Raw genomic sequence first — 17353 nt, forward strand, 5'->3', positions numbered from 1 at the left:
AGAGGGAAGAGTATATATATGGCATAATAAAGCCCTAATAAAAAAGGAAACAAAACTAGGATACAATATATTACACAAATACAGTTGGAGCTATAAACACTCCACTAGTCTCTAATTTCCAACATTCAACTCAAGTTGAAGTGTAGATATCAATTAGATCCAACTTACTAACACAGTAGTCGAAGTTCTGCTTGAGTAACCTTTTAGTAAAGACATTAACAATTTGTTGACTGGAAGGAATGTACGGGATATAGGCACTACCATTGTTAAAAGTTCTCCTTTATAAAATGTTTGTCTATCTCCACATGTTTCATTTTGTTATGTTGAACTAAGTTATTGGCTATGTTTATAGCAGCTTTATTGTCACAAAAGAGCTTCATATGTCACAATCTTGGTGAAGATTAGTTAAAACTTACTGCAACCGGATCTCTTAACATATTCCCAAACTCATAGCTTTGTATTCAGCTTCATTACTACTCGTAGCAACAACTTCTTAATCCTCTAAGTATCAAGATTACCCCATACAGAGGTACAATGGATTTTTTGTCAGTAACTGATCCTGCTCAATCAGAGTCGGTATAAGCCTCAATACATTTTCTGTCAGTTTTTGGGACCTTAGGTCTTTACCTGGACAAGTTTTCAAGTATCTCAAAATGTGATTCCTAGCTTCCATGTGTTCTTCATAGGGTGCTTGCATAAACTGATTAATAGTGCTAACTGCACATGAGATATCTGGTCTCGTGTGGGATATAATTCTGATACTTCTCTTTGTTAACATGAACTTTGTCACCAGAATTTCTCAGTTTCGCGTTGAGTTCCATATGGGTATAAGCAAGTCTGCATCTAGTCATATTTGTTTTCTTTAACAAGTCAAGAGTATACTTCCTTTGTGAAACAGAGATCCCTTCCCTCGATCGTGCCACCTCCATCCCAAGAAGTACTTTAGATTCCCTAGGTGTTTGATTTCAAACTCGTCACCCATGTTCTTTTTCAGCCTGCTAATCTCAACTGGATCATCTCCTTAAAAGACATTATCATTGACATACACAATCAACACAAGTTTCCTAGATTTTGACCTTTTTGTAAACAGTGTGTGATTAAAATGTCCTTGAGAAAAGCCTTGAGATTTAACAAAGGTGGTAAATCTGTCGAACCATGGCCCGAAAGATTGTTTCAAACCATAAAAAGATTCTTGAAGCTTACAAATTTGGTGGTCATACTGAACTTCAAAGCCCAAAGGACGACTCATGTACACTTTTTCTTCCAAACCACCATTTAGGAAAGCATTTTCTACATCAAGTTTGATAGAGAGGCCACTCTTTATTGACTACAACAGCCAAAAGAACCCTGACTTTGTTTAACTTTTCTACAGGAGAAAATGGCTCTGAATAATCTACTCCATAAGTGTGAGTGAACCCTTTTGCAACAAGCATAGTCTTGTACCTGTCTAAGGTCTCGTCTGATTTGTACTTTAGAGTGAACACCCATTAGCATTCCACTATCTTGTGCCCTTAAGGAGGAGTGTAAAGATCCAATGTCTTATTCTTCTCGATTGCTCCTATTTCTTCCATGACAACAGTCTTGCGCTAAGGACGCTCCATAGCTTCATGTATGTTTTTTTTTTGTATTGTTCTAGTGTCAAGGCTTACAATAAACACCCTGAACTTAGGTGATAGATTACTTTAAAACATGTAATTACACATAAAATGCTTTGTACAAGACCTTGTACCCTTCCATAAGGCAATGGACTTGTTAACAGAGGGATCATAGCCCTTTAGTAATTGTTGAGTCATCCGGGCTAGTCTCACTCACCTTTGTGTCTGCTAGAGTTTCATCACTCGTGGCAATCCAACTATCATACTAGTCATGTCCTCCTCAACCACATCAACAATATTATCCTCAACATGCACGTTATTATTATTAAGTTCAGTTGTACCCTTGAGCTTGTGTTGGTTTCGATTCATGGACCAGAAACGACAAAGCAGTAGGGGGACCGTTTCCTTTCTCAGATTCTTCCTGTAGTAAGTTATCTAGGGGACTTGGTTGGTGGGTAGAACGGTGTCATGGAGGATGGGTTTAGGAGGCTTAGTAGGGGCTATAGGAATGAAGGGAATCGGTCAGTTAGCCTCTATACTTCCGCTCTCTCCCTGAAGATGACTAATAGAAAAGAAGGGTTTATCCTCAAGGAAGGTGACATCCATGGACACGAAATACTTTCGAGAAGGAGGATGGTAATACTTGTAGCCCTGCAGGTGCTTAGGATGTCCCATGAAAACACGACTGAGCACGAAAAGCAAACTTAGTGTGGTTATGCCTATGACTATGAACAAAGGCAGTGCACTCGAACACACGGAGAGGAACATTGGGAATAAATCATATGGTAGAGTAGGAGACCCGAGATGGCATTCTATTGATTAGATGTGTCGCAGTGAGGACTGCATCCCTCCATAAGTAGGAAGGAAGAGAAGTAGACAACATAAGAGAGTGAGCAACCTCGAGAAGGTGCCGGTTTTTTTTTCAGCCACGCTATTTTGTTGCAAAGTTTAGGCATAAGACCTCAGATTTATTGTTGAATTGTGTCTCAATAGTTATATAAAATTGTTGAAATATTGATGAGACCTCAGATTTATTAGTGAGAAGAAAGACTCAGATGAGACGGGTATGAATTATGATCACCAATAAGGGTTACAAACCAATGTTTCCCCTAAGCGGTAGTGACCCTTGAGGGCCCCTAGACATCACTAAGTAGAGGGTAAATGGCTGGGTAGGTTTGTAGGCTTGAAATGGAAACAAGACTGTGCTGTTTTGCACGAACACACACATCACAAGACAAAGAAGAGATATCTACTTTAGAAAATAAATAAGGAAATAGATATCTCATGTATTGAAAGTTTGGGTGGCCAAGACGAAAGTGCCACACATACAATCTTTTTTAGAAGTGGAAAAATATGATGGCAATAGACAGCATCATCATCAAGGAAATTGAGGCTCCTATTGTGCCAGACAGTGCCAATCATCTTCCTTGAGCTCAAGTCCTGAAAAAAAAACAATATCAGGTGAGAAGACAACTTGAAAATGTTGATCCTTGGTTATCTTACTAATAGACAGTAAATTGTAAGATATGTTTGGCACATGTAACACATTATATATAAGGAGACCATCAAAAGGGAAAATATAACCATTGCCTGCAATAAGAGCAAAGGACCCATCTGCAATCCTAATTGTTTTATTGCCAACACATGGGCAATATTATATAACACGTTTAGAGGACCCAATTAAATGGTCTGTAGCACCTTAATCAAGTATCTAGGGTTTCTTCCCATCGATGCTGGTAAGACTAAAGGATTGAGATCTAATTGTTCGTGTAATGACTCTAAGAAAAGTACGAAGATCACCTTGATTCCTTGTAGGGGTTGGGGGTTGTAAAGTTCCTGTTGATTCACTCAGAAAAGCCCTACCAAAATTATGCTTGTCATTTAACAGAGTTTTTTACCATTTGGTGGTCGACCATATAATTTTCAACAACTGTATTTCGTATGCCATGCTTTCTTATAATGTTCACACATCGGGAAAATCTTCCCATTTTGCTTTTCACTATAAGAACTGGAGGGCTTCGTGTTGAAGGCTGCATAATCAGTACCAGAAATAGTCACGATGTTCAATGCACTTGTGTGCTCTTCCTCTAACCGAACCTCAAAACATACCTCCATCAATGAAGGAATAGTCCTCTAACTCAATATACGACCACAAACTAAGTCAAACTTGGAATTCAAGCCTGCAAGAAAATCATATACACGATCAACTTCCTCAATTTTGGAGTACTGAAAACCTCCACATGGGCAGTTCTAGACAATCTCTCGACATAGATCCATCTCTTGGCAAACCAACAACAACTTGTTTATATATGAAGTGAAATCCATTGTCCCCTAGTTGCACTCGTGAACGTGCTTGTGCAAAGTATAAAGGCGAGACACATTCTAGCTCTCAAGTATAACTTTTGAATTGAATCCCATAAGTTCTGAGCAGTAGCATCATACAAAAAAGGTTCCCAATTTGAGGTTTCCATACTGTTAATCAACATAGGCCGAGGAAAAGAGTCCTCCCCTTTCCAAATTCTCTTTTGAGGGTCTCCTGGTCTAGGTCTCGATACCTCTTCTATTAGATACTCGAATTTGTGATGCCCCTTGAGTGCCATCTTAATGGATTGAGACCCTGAGAAATAATTTTGCATTCAATTTCTCCTCTCCAATTAAAATTGTAGAATTTCCTATGGAGCCCGATAAATAATTTGTTGTAGTTATGGAAGGGAAGGAAGTTACCAGATTCTCCGAAATACATCGATAAGGTTGACGGAACAGCAGAATTTTTGGAGGTGGAAGCACCTGGAGTTGCCCCAATTGCAATTGTTTGTTGCTGAAAATTCATTTGGAATTTTGACAGTTGTTGTTGAACTATCACGGGGAAATACCACTTTGACCATTCCAAGAAGATTTACCCTTATGGCAGGCAGAAGACACCACTTTCAACCTCGAAATAAGTACCAATAGCCTGATTGAAGAAGTGTGCCAGTCCGCAGGGATGGAGGTGTGGCTGGCGGTGGCTGCGAAAAGGGAGGTTGGCAGGACTATTGGTGGTTGAAAGGCGGTTGTGCCTCTTGGTGGCCAAAGATCGATTGGCGAAAAGGGGAAGCCGATCGGTTGCGATTGAACTGACGGCAACGGTAGGAGGTGCTGATACTGGTCGACTGTAGCGGCTCCAACGGGGAAAATGACAGTGGCAGTGACGTAGTTGAGGTTGGTAGTACCGGTGAGGTTATTGCAGGTGGTCAAGAGTTTTGTGTTAGGGTTTTCCATCGGTTGATTTTTGTCAATGACAGCTAGGATTTCATTGTTCCTATGCTCCTGATACCATATTGAAAAAGAGGAAGATGAGAAAGCACAAGTTATATATGAAAAACCCTCGTACAAGGAGAAAAAACTATGATAGAAGCCTTTATTATTTTCTAATGATAAGAAGAGTACAAAAGAGAAGAATATATATATGCCATAATAAGCTCTAACAAAAAAGGAAATAAAACTAGTGTACAATAAACTATACAAATATCCTTGGGCAATAAACCCTAATTGTTTATACTAGACTCTAATTTCCAACAATACTTCAATTGTTTCGTAGTGCAATATGTTGTTATATGATCTTGATGTTTCATGTAGCTGCTTGGCCCTGTTGTGGTTTCTATCCTTCAAGAAGCAATGAGTGGTTGCTCAAGTTTAGTGACTGAAATATCTCCGGGATTACTTCTTAAAGATGCTGCTTATGGTGCTGCTGCATATGTTTATTATGAGCTTTCTAATTACCTGACCTTCAAGGACTGGTATGAGCTTTTTCTGATTTGTATAACACTCTTCTTCTCGTTTTAGTCTATTGTTTTATCTGTTCAGTTCGCCAATTGCTTATTAGCAACTTCTTATTTACTGGTCTCTATTAGTAGAAGCATCATAAAGAGGATTACAATTCCTCTACACAATTTTCATCCTTTTTTTGTTACAATGGAACAGTTTGTTATATTATCTCCCATTTATTCATTCCTAGGTTTAATGGTGCTTTATCCCTCGAGATCTCCAATGATCATCCAAACATGCGTATCATTCGTCGGAAAGTTGCACTAATATTGGGACAATGGGTTTCTGAGGTATTGTCTTAATGCATATGTTCACTCACATTGTATTTTATGATAGTCAAGAAGTTGATGCATGTCGTTATCATGTTCTATTGGTCTGAAAGTTAAAGATAAGTATGCTTCTTTTGGTTCTTTTTGGACTGTTGTATGTTGACATACAGCTTCTTGGTGGGACGTACAGCTTCTTGGTGGCACACTAATTATGACATTTTTTTTAACAATTGGAGAGCTCTTCTTCACTAGCTCTTTGTTGGTGGGGTGGGGTGGAGTGGGGTGCGGGGTTCTCCCAACCCCTCGCCCTTTGGTTGTCCTCTGTTGAATATAATCATTTGTTTCTTATAAAAAAATAATAATCTAATGTTCTTTCATATTGTAAACCAAATTTCTTACTCAAGGTTGAACACTCCATATGTAGATGGATTTTATTTAAATGTGCTTGCTTGTGGCAAAGGCTTTGGCCTAAATGGAAATTTAAGCACTTAGAATGTGCTAGCTTGTTGGGGTTAAAAATCGGGAATTGAGGACTCACAACAAACTCTCGTTGGCAAAATAACTTGTGTGAGTAGCAAAGAGATCGATCCTCATCATTCGGAAGCTAGAAAGGTTGGGAAAGATTTTGAAGATTTTCCGAAGTTTATCTAGTAGATTTGTTGAAGTAGGGAGAATGAGGGTTAATTGGGTAATTAGTCAACGTTCTAGGTTAATTCAATGTTTACCTTCACTTGTGATAAAACACTATAAATAGGAGTTTTTCCCTCTTGAATGAAGCACATTATTCATTTCAATAAAAAGATTTACAATCTTTGGTTTTTTGGAGAATTACTCCTTGCCACTTAGGCTACATCAATTTGGTATCAAAACGGCTGTCTGGGCCAATGTTGACTGCTGCCGGTGGAAGGTTGGAAAACTCTTGTTGATGTTGATCACAAGAGGGAGTTTTGAGTGTTGTGCTCGTTGCCGAACAACACACATCTAATTAGAGGGAATCCTTAAAGTTTTGAAAAAGAAAGAAGAAACTAATCATTTTTCAAGATTTTACAAGAATAGACTATTGCCGATCAAAGAAGATGTCCAAGAAAAAGTTCAACAGTTTTTGTAGGCAAGAAAATCAATTTTACTTTAGGAAATGATGAGAGTGTTAAGGAGGTGACAGCCTAGTTGAGATGTCCGGGTGCACTTGTTGATCCTTACGTTTGTCTCTTCACTGTATCCTTGTTCACTTTGTATTGTCTCATTTCATTATATTAATGGAGAGGCTTGTTTCCTTTTTCAAGAAAAAGAAAGGGCAGTCGAAGCATGAAGGCTTTTGGTGCAAACCAAAGTCTTGGAGAGTTCTTGAATTGCATTATTATTAATTAGCTAAAAGAATTCAAAATTTTCAGATAACACAAAAAGGGGAAAAAAGGTACAGAAACTTTGTTAAAATTCTGAAATGTTCAGTTTTAGGAACTTTAGCAATGTAACTATTATGTTATCTGCTTGAGCACTTCTTAAAGGTTTTGGCAAGAAATTTGGCAGGGTGACCCCTTTCTCTGTTCCTTTTTCTTATAGTAAGTGAGGTGCTGGGAGCTCTCTTTAATAAGCTAGTAGTAAACGGGAACTATGAAGGTTTTGTAGTTGTCAAAGAAAAGGTTCACATACCAATCCTCCAATTTGAAAGCATGCTAATGAAACTGAAGGACACGATTACACTCTCTGAATGGTGCTCCATGCATAAGGTTAATGGGGAAAAATCAGCCTTATACGGAGTTAATGTGGAAGAGAATGAACTGAAATATATGGCTGGGAGAACGAGATGTTCCACAAAAAATATGCCCTTCTTATACTTGGGGCTTCCTTTTGAGGGGGTATCTGAGACAGGGCTCTTTTTGGCAGCCCATGATTGGTAAAGTGCAGAGAAAACTAGATAAGTGGAAGAGATTCAACTTGTCACAAGGAGGTAGAGATACTTCATGTCAATCTGTACTAGTTAATCTTCCTACATATTATATGTCTCTGTTTGCAATGCCGATTAATGTAGCATCTTCTTTGGAGAGACTACTGAGGAATTTTTTCTGGGAGGGGCACACTAGTAAAATTAATCATTTAGTTAAATGGGCCTAAGCTATCCAGCCCCAACATGACGAAGGTTTGGGCTTTGGGAGCATTGTAAAGTAAGAACATGGCCCTACTTGCCTAGTGGGGTTGGAGGTTTATGAGTGAAGAAGACTCTTTTTGGAGACAAGTCATCCAAAGCATTCATGGAAAAGAGCCCTTCAATTGGCACACATTGGGGAATTCTAGCCACGGTCTAAAAGCACTTGGATTAGTATCTAGCGAGGAAGGTGGAGCCTTTAGCTACTTTTCAACTTGGAAATGGTTCAAGGACCGCCTTCTGGACAGATGGGTGGACTGACAACCTTCCTCTCTAGTCTCTGCACTCAATATTCCCGCCCTTTCAGAATTACACTTCTACTAAAAGGCTCCATAGCAGCCCACCGGATTATTCAACTTCTTGGTCCATAGTCTTTAGAAGGCTTCTTTTTTTTTCTTTTAACGGAGAAAAGCCTCTTAAATTATTATTAATAAAAGAATCTGAAGCTCAAAGTACAAGAGTATTATACTAAGAGCAGAGAAAAGAGAAAAACTCAGTCTATAGCTACAACAAAGCTAAAAAAAAAAATTCCAAATAGAAGATCAAGCTAAACAAAACCATAATCGAGGAAATCTAAATGCAAAGCATAGTGCGAAATTCTATCATAAAGAACTAATTTGAAACTAAAAACTTGCAAGAAGATACAGTCGGTTGCCTTGAAACTGTCTTGCCAAATATTCCAGAATCCAGAGGAAGCTCAAAAAGGTCTTTCGCGATTTCAGCATCGGCGTAAGAATTTACTTGCTACCCACATGAAGGGAAATCCAAGAAAGACCGAAGTTAGTCTAACATTGAGGAATACATTAAACTGTTGAAGAATCAAATTGTAATAATTCCACAATCAACAACTATTGATTTTAAATGATCTGGTATTTTGCAAGACTAGAGACAAGAACGAGTAGCAGAAGGCAAATTTGTGGATCTTGGCTCTTTCTCGCATTGAAACAGGGCATTGAGATATGTTTTTAGAGGCTCAAAATGTTTTTGACTTTGAAGCTCGGTTGATCTATCCAAATGCTCCAATTCCTCACTACTAACGCTGAAAGGGAGTCGAGAAAAGACTCACCCTTCATGTTGGATTGATTGAGGGGGGTTTTGCTCGAAGAGCCCTTCAGAAATTTTACCTTGGAGTTGGACAAAGAGAACTCGGAGTACTTAAACTGGGTAGAGTGAGAATGATGAGAAATTGACTTAGAAGAACAGGCTGGGGCTTGAATTTGAGTGCAACTAACTTCCAGTAAATTAAGGTTAGCCTCTAAAAACAACTTGGAGTTGCTGGAATAAGCCGATGACAGAGAATGGGTACTATTTTCCTTAAGCAAATCAGGTACTTGATCTTAAAAAATCTGGGCTTTAAGGAACGTTTTGTCATAATTTTCTGTGGTTTTTTCTTTTGGATAAAGTTCTTTGGAAAGGGCTTGAGGTAATGTAGGAAGATCTTAGCATATTTCTTTCCTTTTAGATTTGCTCTGGAGCCTGACTTTGTTGAGGAATAAAGAGAAGAAGAGGAAATGGAAACCGAAGATGAAGGGTTGAAAGGAGGAGCTTTCGTTGACATGGGAACCACAATGTCTTTCTTTAGGAAAATATTAGCTAAATTAATTTCAGATTTTAACTTCTTGTTCAAAGTATTGGTGGGAAGAGGATCACCAAAAAGTGGGCTGCTGTTGGTTGAGGTGACTTTCCAGCTGTAAAAGAAGGCACAACCGAAATTCTCTTTCTTCATTAAAAGTGCCTCTTCAACTTCCTCAATCTTGTTCCTTTCAAAACTAAAGTTCTTATTCTCTCTCCTCCTTAAGTGTGGCTCTTCGAATCCAACCGTGTTCACATTGCTTTCCTTGGAGTCCAAATTTAAAATCTCCGTCGCTTCAGGGGTGGTATTTGGCGCTGGCTAGGCTAAATTTGGCAAGCTCCCTGTTCCAAAGCTTTAAAAGGATTCTTGTTATGAAGGAAATTTTTGGATTGATCTTAGATATTTCACCCCCTTCGGGAAGAATGAATTAACAACTCCTTCATCTTTCAAAATCTGATTTAATCTCTACAAGTCAATTGAGTTTGAAAAATCCTCAAATGGTTAACGGCCTTTGGTTAATGGAAGAGGCTTAATCTGTTCAAAATTACTAAAGTGTAAGAAAATAATTCTCTCATTTGAAGTCTGTGATTTCTAATGTAGTTGGTCCAAAATCACATTGGTTTCTTTTTACTTGAATCTTAGCTTCGGAAACATTTAGTAGGATAAGTGTTTTAGAAGCGATATTTTCCATACCTCCGAAATGATCTCCCATAACTTTGAACGTTTGATTGCTCCCAAGAAGGAGGTGTTCTATTTTAATCCATCCTCCATAGCCTTCAATAACTGATGGTCTATATGTTTTCTTTTGCTCCATTTCTCAAACTTTAAACGAAAAGGACCCATTACTTGCCATAACTCTTCTTTTCCAACGAACACTTCTAGAGATCCTTCAGCCAATTTAATCAAAACATTTTTTTGCAAACAATGGATTATTGATTATTTTTTAATGAAAAAGATCCTCCAAGGTTTTTCTAATTTCCTTCCGATCATCAAACACAAATAATCTTGAAATCGTCCACAGATTATCGAAGTCTTCTTTTAAAACTTTCATATTTTTGATCACCTAGTGCTGGGTTGCACACTGAATTTATGAGGTCAGAATTGGGAAAGAAGTGCTATGTTTTACCAATTCTTGAACAGAGGATCCTTTAAGCATCACATTTTCCACATAACTTGCCTCTAGTGACTCGGAAGGAAGCTGCAAAGAGGCTTGGAAATGTTTTTTGTACCAAATCGAATAACTGTGCTTCATCAATAATCTTTCCAACATTTTGTGAAAGGATTTCCAACCCTGTCAGAGAGCACCAGAACAAAACAAATATGGATGAAGGATAGTTTTTTGTTCCTCTTCCAAGCTACATATCTCATAATCCAACCTACTTTTGATCTAAATTTTAAGAGCCTTGTACTTCCAAAATCATTAAAGCCATTTCGAAGAAGAAAACCATTCTCAGGGCCACGCAAGAATTCTGAAATCTTTCTTCAAGTACCTTCTAAATTGAGTGTTTGATAATGTCAAGATATTCCGAGCTTCCACGTCTTTTCTGTGGAAGTATTCTTTGTCGAATCAAATACAGTAAAGGGCATTCGCTTTGCATCTTTCTACTTCCATTTTCACCAAAACCAGACTGAAACAGGGATGGACAAGAAGAACAGGCTCTAGGGAACTTACCGGATAAGAAGGATGAGAAACGCCAGTGGAGAAAAAGGGGGTTGGAGTGTGGTTAGGGGCTAAAGGAAGGAAGGGAGGAGAGGAGAGAGGAGAGAGTCAGCCAGGTTATGAACAGCATTGAGTTTCCAGATTTTCAAAACTTGATGTGCCAACTAGCTTCATAAAGGGTATCAGACAATCCCGATAGAAGGATTTGGTCTTTGGAAGAGCATAGGAAGTTTATGGTAAAATCTCTTATGAGACACCTATTGGCTTTCTCCCCATTGGACAAGGATCTTTATAAAGCCCTGTGGAAATCCAAATGTCCAAAAACAGTAAGTACTCTTGTTTGAACTATTATTTTTGCCCGCTTGAACTGCCCTTCAGTTATGCAACGGAAGACACCAAACGGATGCTTATCACCTTCAATATGTCCACTGTGCAAGCAAGATGGTGAAGATAGACACCACCTATTCTTCAAATGCTCTTTTTCTGCAAACTGTTGGTGTAAGCTTTTCTCGATTTTTTATGCGGCTTGGGTCTTTGGAGATTCTTTTGGCCAGAATGTTCAGCAAATTCTAGTGGGTCCTTTATTTAAGAAGAAACTGAGGCTGATCTGGGCTAATTTTCGAAAACCGTGCTTGCTGAAATTTGGTCTGAAAGGAACCAAAGAACATTCCATGACAAGGAAACTTCTTGGTTGGATCCCTTTGAGACAGCAAGTAGGAAGGCGGTGGCTTGGTGTACCCTCATAAAGGTTTTAAAGCTTTCTCCATTCAAGCTATCAGTCACAACTGGCAGACCACCATTTATTCAGCTCCTTAACAGTCGCTTCTTCATGAAGACCCTCTGTTTTGACTTTCTATATGGTTGCTGTCTTTTGATGTATTTGAAATGTTTTTGTTTTGTTTTTATTTCCATTCCATTTTGGATAAGCGCATCACGCGGTTTGTACTTTGAATACTCTATTTTGTATTTGTGGACCCTATGTACTGGATATGATGAGGGCACTAAGGGGGTGTCAACCTAGTTAAGATGTTCGGGTGCTCCTACGATTCTATATAGTCTCTTATTGTTTTCTGCTCTTTATATAAACCTTTTGTGCTTTGAGCTATTATTATCTATAAAGAGACTGATTTCCTTTCAAAAAAAACTTCCAAAAGTTTTGGCATATCAGTGATTCTCAGTTTGTCAATAAAATTTTGTGTTTTCTGCAATACCAGTATATTCCAATTTTTATTGGCAGGCGTTTTTATTCCCTAATTTTAGTAGCTGATTTCCTTTGGTTTTAACTATCTGATATGTAACTCATTCATTTGTTTCTGCTGGATTCTTGTTGTTGATGTCTTTTTAGTGTTTTGGGCTTTAGTGGACTGAGTTATGATGCTTTATGTATATCATCTTGTTTTATTTTGGATATAGTGAGGGTGTTATACCTGTATCAACCTAGTTGAGATGTCTTGGCATCACCTCGTATGCCTACCATGTTCTTGTTCTATAAGACTTTGTCTCTTTTCCATAGATCAATAAAAAGCGTTGTTTTCCTTCTGAAAAAAAAAGTATGTTCTAATTTTTTATAGATGACAAAAATTGAGTCTTTTGTTACATAATAGATTAAAGATGAAACAAAACGACAAGTATATTGTGCTTTGATCCGGCTGCTTCAGGATAAAGATTTGTCTGTTCAGGTATGATTCAAACTATCATATTTGTGTAACATTATTTTTCTTGTTTGTTTTCTCTTTAATTTTGACAGAACCCTTCCGTTACTAACAACTGAAGTTAAATATACATTCCTTGACTTAGCTGGCAGCTTGTCGGTCCTTGTGTTTGCATGTTGAAGATGCAAACTTTTCAGAAGAAAAATTTACTGATCTCCTACCCATGTGTTGGGAATCATGCATTAAATTGGCAGAGGAAGTTCAGGAGTTTGATTCAAAGGTATGGTCTGCACTTTATAAATATGTGCAGTTTTGGACCTTGCATTTGAATTTCACTTTTATCAGATTCCTTTTTTTATTAGCTTTTCATTTGTAAATATTGTTTGCTTTGGAGTTACAGCAGAGTTTTAGTTGCTTTTGATTGGATGCATCCTTAAAAAAAGATATGCTGGATCATTATAACCACCGCTCTTTGTAAAATCCCATTGAAAAAAGCATCATCTTCTTCTTTTCCTTCTTTTTTTTTATAAGGAACAAATTTCATCGCTGTATGAAATTTACGAAAGGGGCTGAAACCCAAGCCAATGGAGTTGCATGATATTTCTCCAATTGTTTAACAGGGAAGTAAGAGTGTGATTTAATTAAAGATGTGCATTTACACCAACTCATAGCATGAAAAATAACAAGACCAAAATAGCTATCAAAAGTGCTTCCCTTATCTGTGAGAGCTGAGAGGCGCTTGTTTCTCTCTTTCCATGTAATCCACAAGAACGCACGTATTAGATGCATCCACATAATTTTCCTGTGTTTTGTGAAGGGATGACCATTGAGAATGTAGGTGAGGGCGCCAAGAGTATCTTTTGGGAGGGGCTGTATGACGTCCAAATAAAGGAAGATTTCTTCCTAAGACTCCCAGCAAATTGACAATGTATGAAAAGATGGCTAGATGAGTTTGGGCTGGACTTACACAAGTGGCAGAGTGTGGAGAGATGGCCAAGTAGGAGGTGGTGCTGCATTCTGTCATTTGTATTGATGGCAATGTGACTAACTTTCCAAAGGAAGAATTTGATTCTTTTTTTTGGGAGTGTGTCCTATAAAGCAGCATGGAAGTGGTGATTTGCAGAGCCCATATCAGTTCCCATAGCTTGGGAAAGAGATTTAGCAGAAAAAGAACCTTTAGCATTAGGCTCCCAAATCCATTTCTCCTTGCCATTGGAAAGTTGGACATCGTCTAGGCAGTTCATAAGAGTCACTCTTCAAACTTTTTCTTTTAAATGATAAGATTGAAAGGTGCATTATCAGCGTTAAATGCCACCATTTTGTGATCGGACTGGGCAGGAAAGCATGAAGTAAGGTTGTATGAGTTAATTGAAATGTTGTGTGTCCTTTAGAGTGGTGAATTAGGCATTGGAAGCATGACGAGAAGAAATAAGGGAAATTTGTACGGACGGCCTTCTTTTGGGGATCCAAATGAAATTATGTTTCAAATTTTAATGAAGGATGTCCTGACGATATCATGGACCTGCGAATCTACCAAAATAAGCCCATATGCACGCCAGTTCAGTGTACTTCGATAAGTTTCTTTCTTCCCTTTCTTGCTCGCGTTCTCGTTCGGCATTACGTGCTTTCGTTCTACCTCGTACCCAAATTTCCTGCCACTTTGTTTCTGTTTGTAATTAGTGCAATTAATGCAATCTATACATCATTACCTGTTTCAAATCAATGGAAGATTGTTCAACAAGCTAAGTATTTAAAACAAATAATTAGATAAAAAGAAAAACCCTTCTTTTTGCTTTGCTTGTCATTGAATTAGATTCATCCCCGAAGTAGTGGAATCCTGTAATCAGCTATTGCCGTTTGTTTAAGCTCCCACGACAAGCAAGTAAGCGTTTTTCCATTATTCCAATACATTGTCTTTGTTGTTTCAGACATAACAAAAGAAATACTAGATTGCAATTGACGAAAGAGGTACAGGGAATGTTAACTTATGACGACTGACTAAGGCAGAATGAGTAGGTCCATTGGTGTAACTAACCTTAAAGATAGAACGAGTAAAGCTAGAATGAGTGATAGGGACAAGATAAAGAAAAGAGAAAAACTAATCAAGAACGAGAAGCGAGAACAAGCATTTGGAGCGATAAAAACACAGAATCGATCTGCTCACCTTTTTGGTCAATTCTTTTTTTGTAGGATATCAGAAACAATTGTTTTTTAGTTATGGGGGTACATGGGATGACAAGGAACCATGCTACAATGGTGATACCTAGTCCGTTCAAATATAGTGATTTGAGATCCATAATATACGAAGTGACAGAGATTACTTCATCGGAGTTCGACATCACAATGAGGGTGAAGTACAAGTTGGATTGGGAATGTCCTGGCTAAAATAAATGATGATGTCGATGAATGTCTCTTAGCAGAAATGGATTGCAACAGGCCACGTGTATTCATTGATGTTGAGGAAATTAACACTAATTCAATTACTGAACACGAACCAATGCTGAAAGAGGATTTGAACGACTATGAGCCAAATTTGTTTTCCATCGATAGTCTCTATGGATAACAGCTTCAACTAAGAGAGCTTGTACTACGTTTAACCTCAACAAATCAGCTGTCTTCTTCTTCAAGGCTGGACCAGCAAGGTTTTGAGTCACATTGTTCTTAAAATCTTGATCAAACACCCAACTAATATTAAAGGTCTGGAGAAGGCGGAACGAACATTTAGATGCAAAGACAGTTAATTAAAAGGTACTGGATATTTTCTATTTTCCAGATTATCAACACAAAGGGGCAGATATGTGGTGAGAGAGCATGGGAGGGAAGCTTTCTTTGAAGTATTGATGCACAGTTTAAGTTTCTGAACAGCATAATCCATAGAGATGTTTACCCTCCATATGGAGAAATATCCATTGGAGAATGTATTGATGCACATTTTAAGTTTCTGAACTGCATAATCCATATGGAGATGTTTACCCCCTTCTTGGTCTATTAGATTGCCAAAGCCTTTTGTATAGAGAAATATCCATTGGAGAATGTAGAAAGATGCTTAATCAAAGATTTTATCGAGAAGGAACCTGAGGTTTCAAGGGACCAAAACCTTCAATCCAGAAAGGAGGCTGGCTGTGAGGAAGAAATCTGATTTAACAAGGACTGGAAGTCTAATATTTCCTCATCATTGAGCAGCCTTCTGAAATAAATGGACCAAGAGCTGGTAGAAGAGTCCCAATGACCAGAAATTGACGCATTTGGAATGAGTGCAATCCTAACCTGTCTTGAAAATTTACAATCCGGGGTAATTCTGTCCATCCAAGGGTGCTTCCAAAATATTATTGTGCTGCCATCACCTAATTTGAAGAGGTCTAATGAATCAATTTTACGCTATTGCCTTAATATGCTAATCCAAGGACTTCTTAGGCTCACAGTTTCTTTTCCACTTGAATGCCAATTAAAGATGCTGCTGCCATGAATGCTTCTAATCACTTGACACTAAAGGGAATTTTGTTCAACTGAGAAACGTCATCCCCACTTAGACAATAAGGCTATATTCTTATGCTTCAACTTACCCAAACTGAGTCCTCCATCTTTATATGATTTAATGACAGCATCCTATTTTGCTAAGTGGTTTAGCTTTCCTCCCTTATTTCCTTCCCAAAAGAACTTCCTCATGATTCTTTCCAAAGAGCTTAGGGCATATTCTGGCATGAGGAAAACAGACATGTAATATGTGGGGAAGCTGGACAGAACTGATTTGCACAATGTAATCCTTCCACCCCTAGAGAGGTTGTATCTTCTCCTTTTATCCAGCTTTCCATGGACTTTATCAAGAATAGGCTGCCAAAGCAGAGCACTTTTTGGGTAACCTCCCAAAGGAAGGCCAAGATAAGTGAAGGGGAGGCTTTCCACCTTGTAGTTTAAATTGTTTTCTGTTGAAAGAACCTTGCTGTCCTCAATATTGATACCACAAATGGATGATTTCTCCCCATTAATCTTTTGACCGGAACACCATTCAAAGACTAATAATGTTTTCCATCATATCCTCATCAAATTTACAGAACAGTAGAGTATCATCCGCAAATTGAAGGATAGGTATATAGATCTTGTCTTTTCCAACTACAAAGCCTCAAGCATTTCTTTCTTATAAAGGTTGGAGAAGAGACTGCTCAATACTTCACTAACCAAATGAAATAGGAAAGGAGAAAGAGAATCTCCTTCTCTAAGACCTCTTGAAGCTGAAATTCTTTTTCTTGGCCTACCATTGATGAAGACCAAATATTTAGGATTCTTGATACAACCCATTATCAACAAGATCCATCTTGCATCGAAGTTCTTCTTTCTCATTACTTTTTGTAAAAATTCCCAATCCACTCTGTCAAAGGCCTTGTCAAGATCTAATTTAATGATCCATCCTTTCTTTTTTCTGGTTTTGTATTCCTCCACAACTTCGTTTGCAATTAAAATAGGATCCATGATTTGGTGCCCTTCCAGAAAATTGCTTTGTGTTGGAGCAATGATACTTGCCATTACTTTCTTTAATCTTTCTGCGAGTACCTCTGCAATCAGCTTATAAATTAATGTTGTAAGACTCACTGGCCTAAAGTCTTTTACCCTTACTGCATCTTCTTTCTTCTTGATTAAACAAATCAAGTTCTCTTTTACA

The 17353-nt window shown here is 38.1% G+C and overlaps 1 protein-coding gene across 2 annotated transcripts in view; it reads left to right on the forward strand.

Moving 5' to 3' along the window:
• The window catches only part of LOC103496816 (uncharacterized), a 42759-nt gene that overhangs the window by 16216 nt on the left and 9190 nt on the right, over positions 1–17353 (forward strand). For both annotated transcript variants that reach the window (XM_008458819.3, XM_051085528.1), the window contains exons 9-12: positions 5211–5371; positions 5590–5689; positions 12649–12723; positions 12842–12976. In XM_008458819.3, coding sequence (XP_008457041.1) covers positions 5211–5371; positions 5590–5689; positions 12649–12723; positions 12842–12976 — 471 coding nt within the window. The remainder of the gene's footprint in view (positions 1–5210; positions 5372–5589; positions 5690–12648; positions 12724–12841; positions 12977–17353) is intronic.

The sequence above is a fragment of the Cucumis melo genome, chromosome 6 (assembly GCF_025177605.1).
Source record: "Cucumis melo cultivar AY chromosome 6, USDA_Cmelo_AY_1.0, whole genome shotgun sequence".
Lineage (NCBI taxonomy): Eukaryota > Viridiplantae > Streptophyta > Magnoliopsida > Cucurbitales > Cucurbitaceae > Cucumis > Cucumis melo.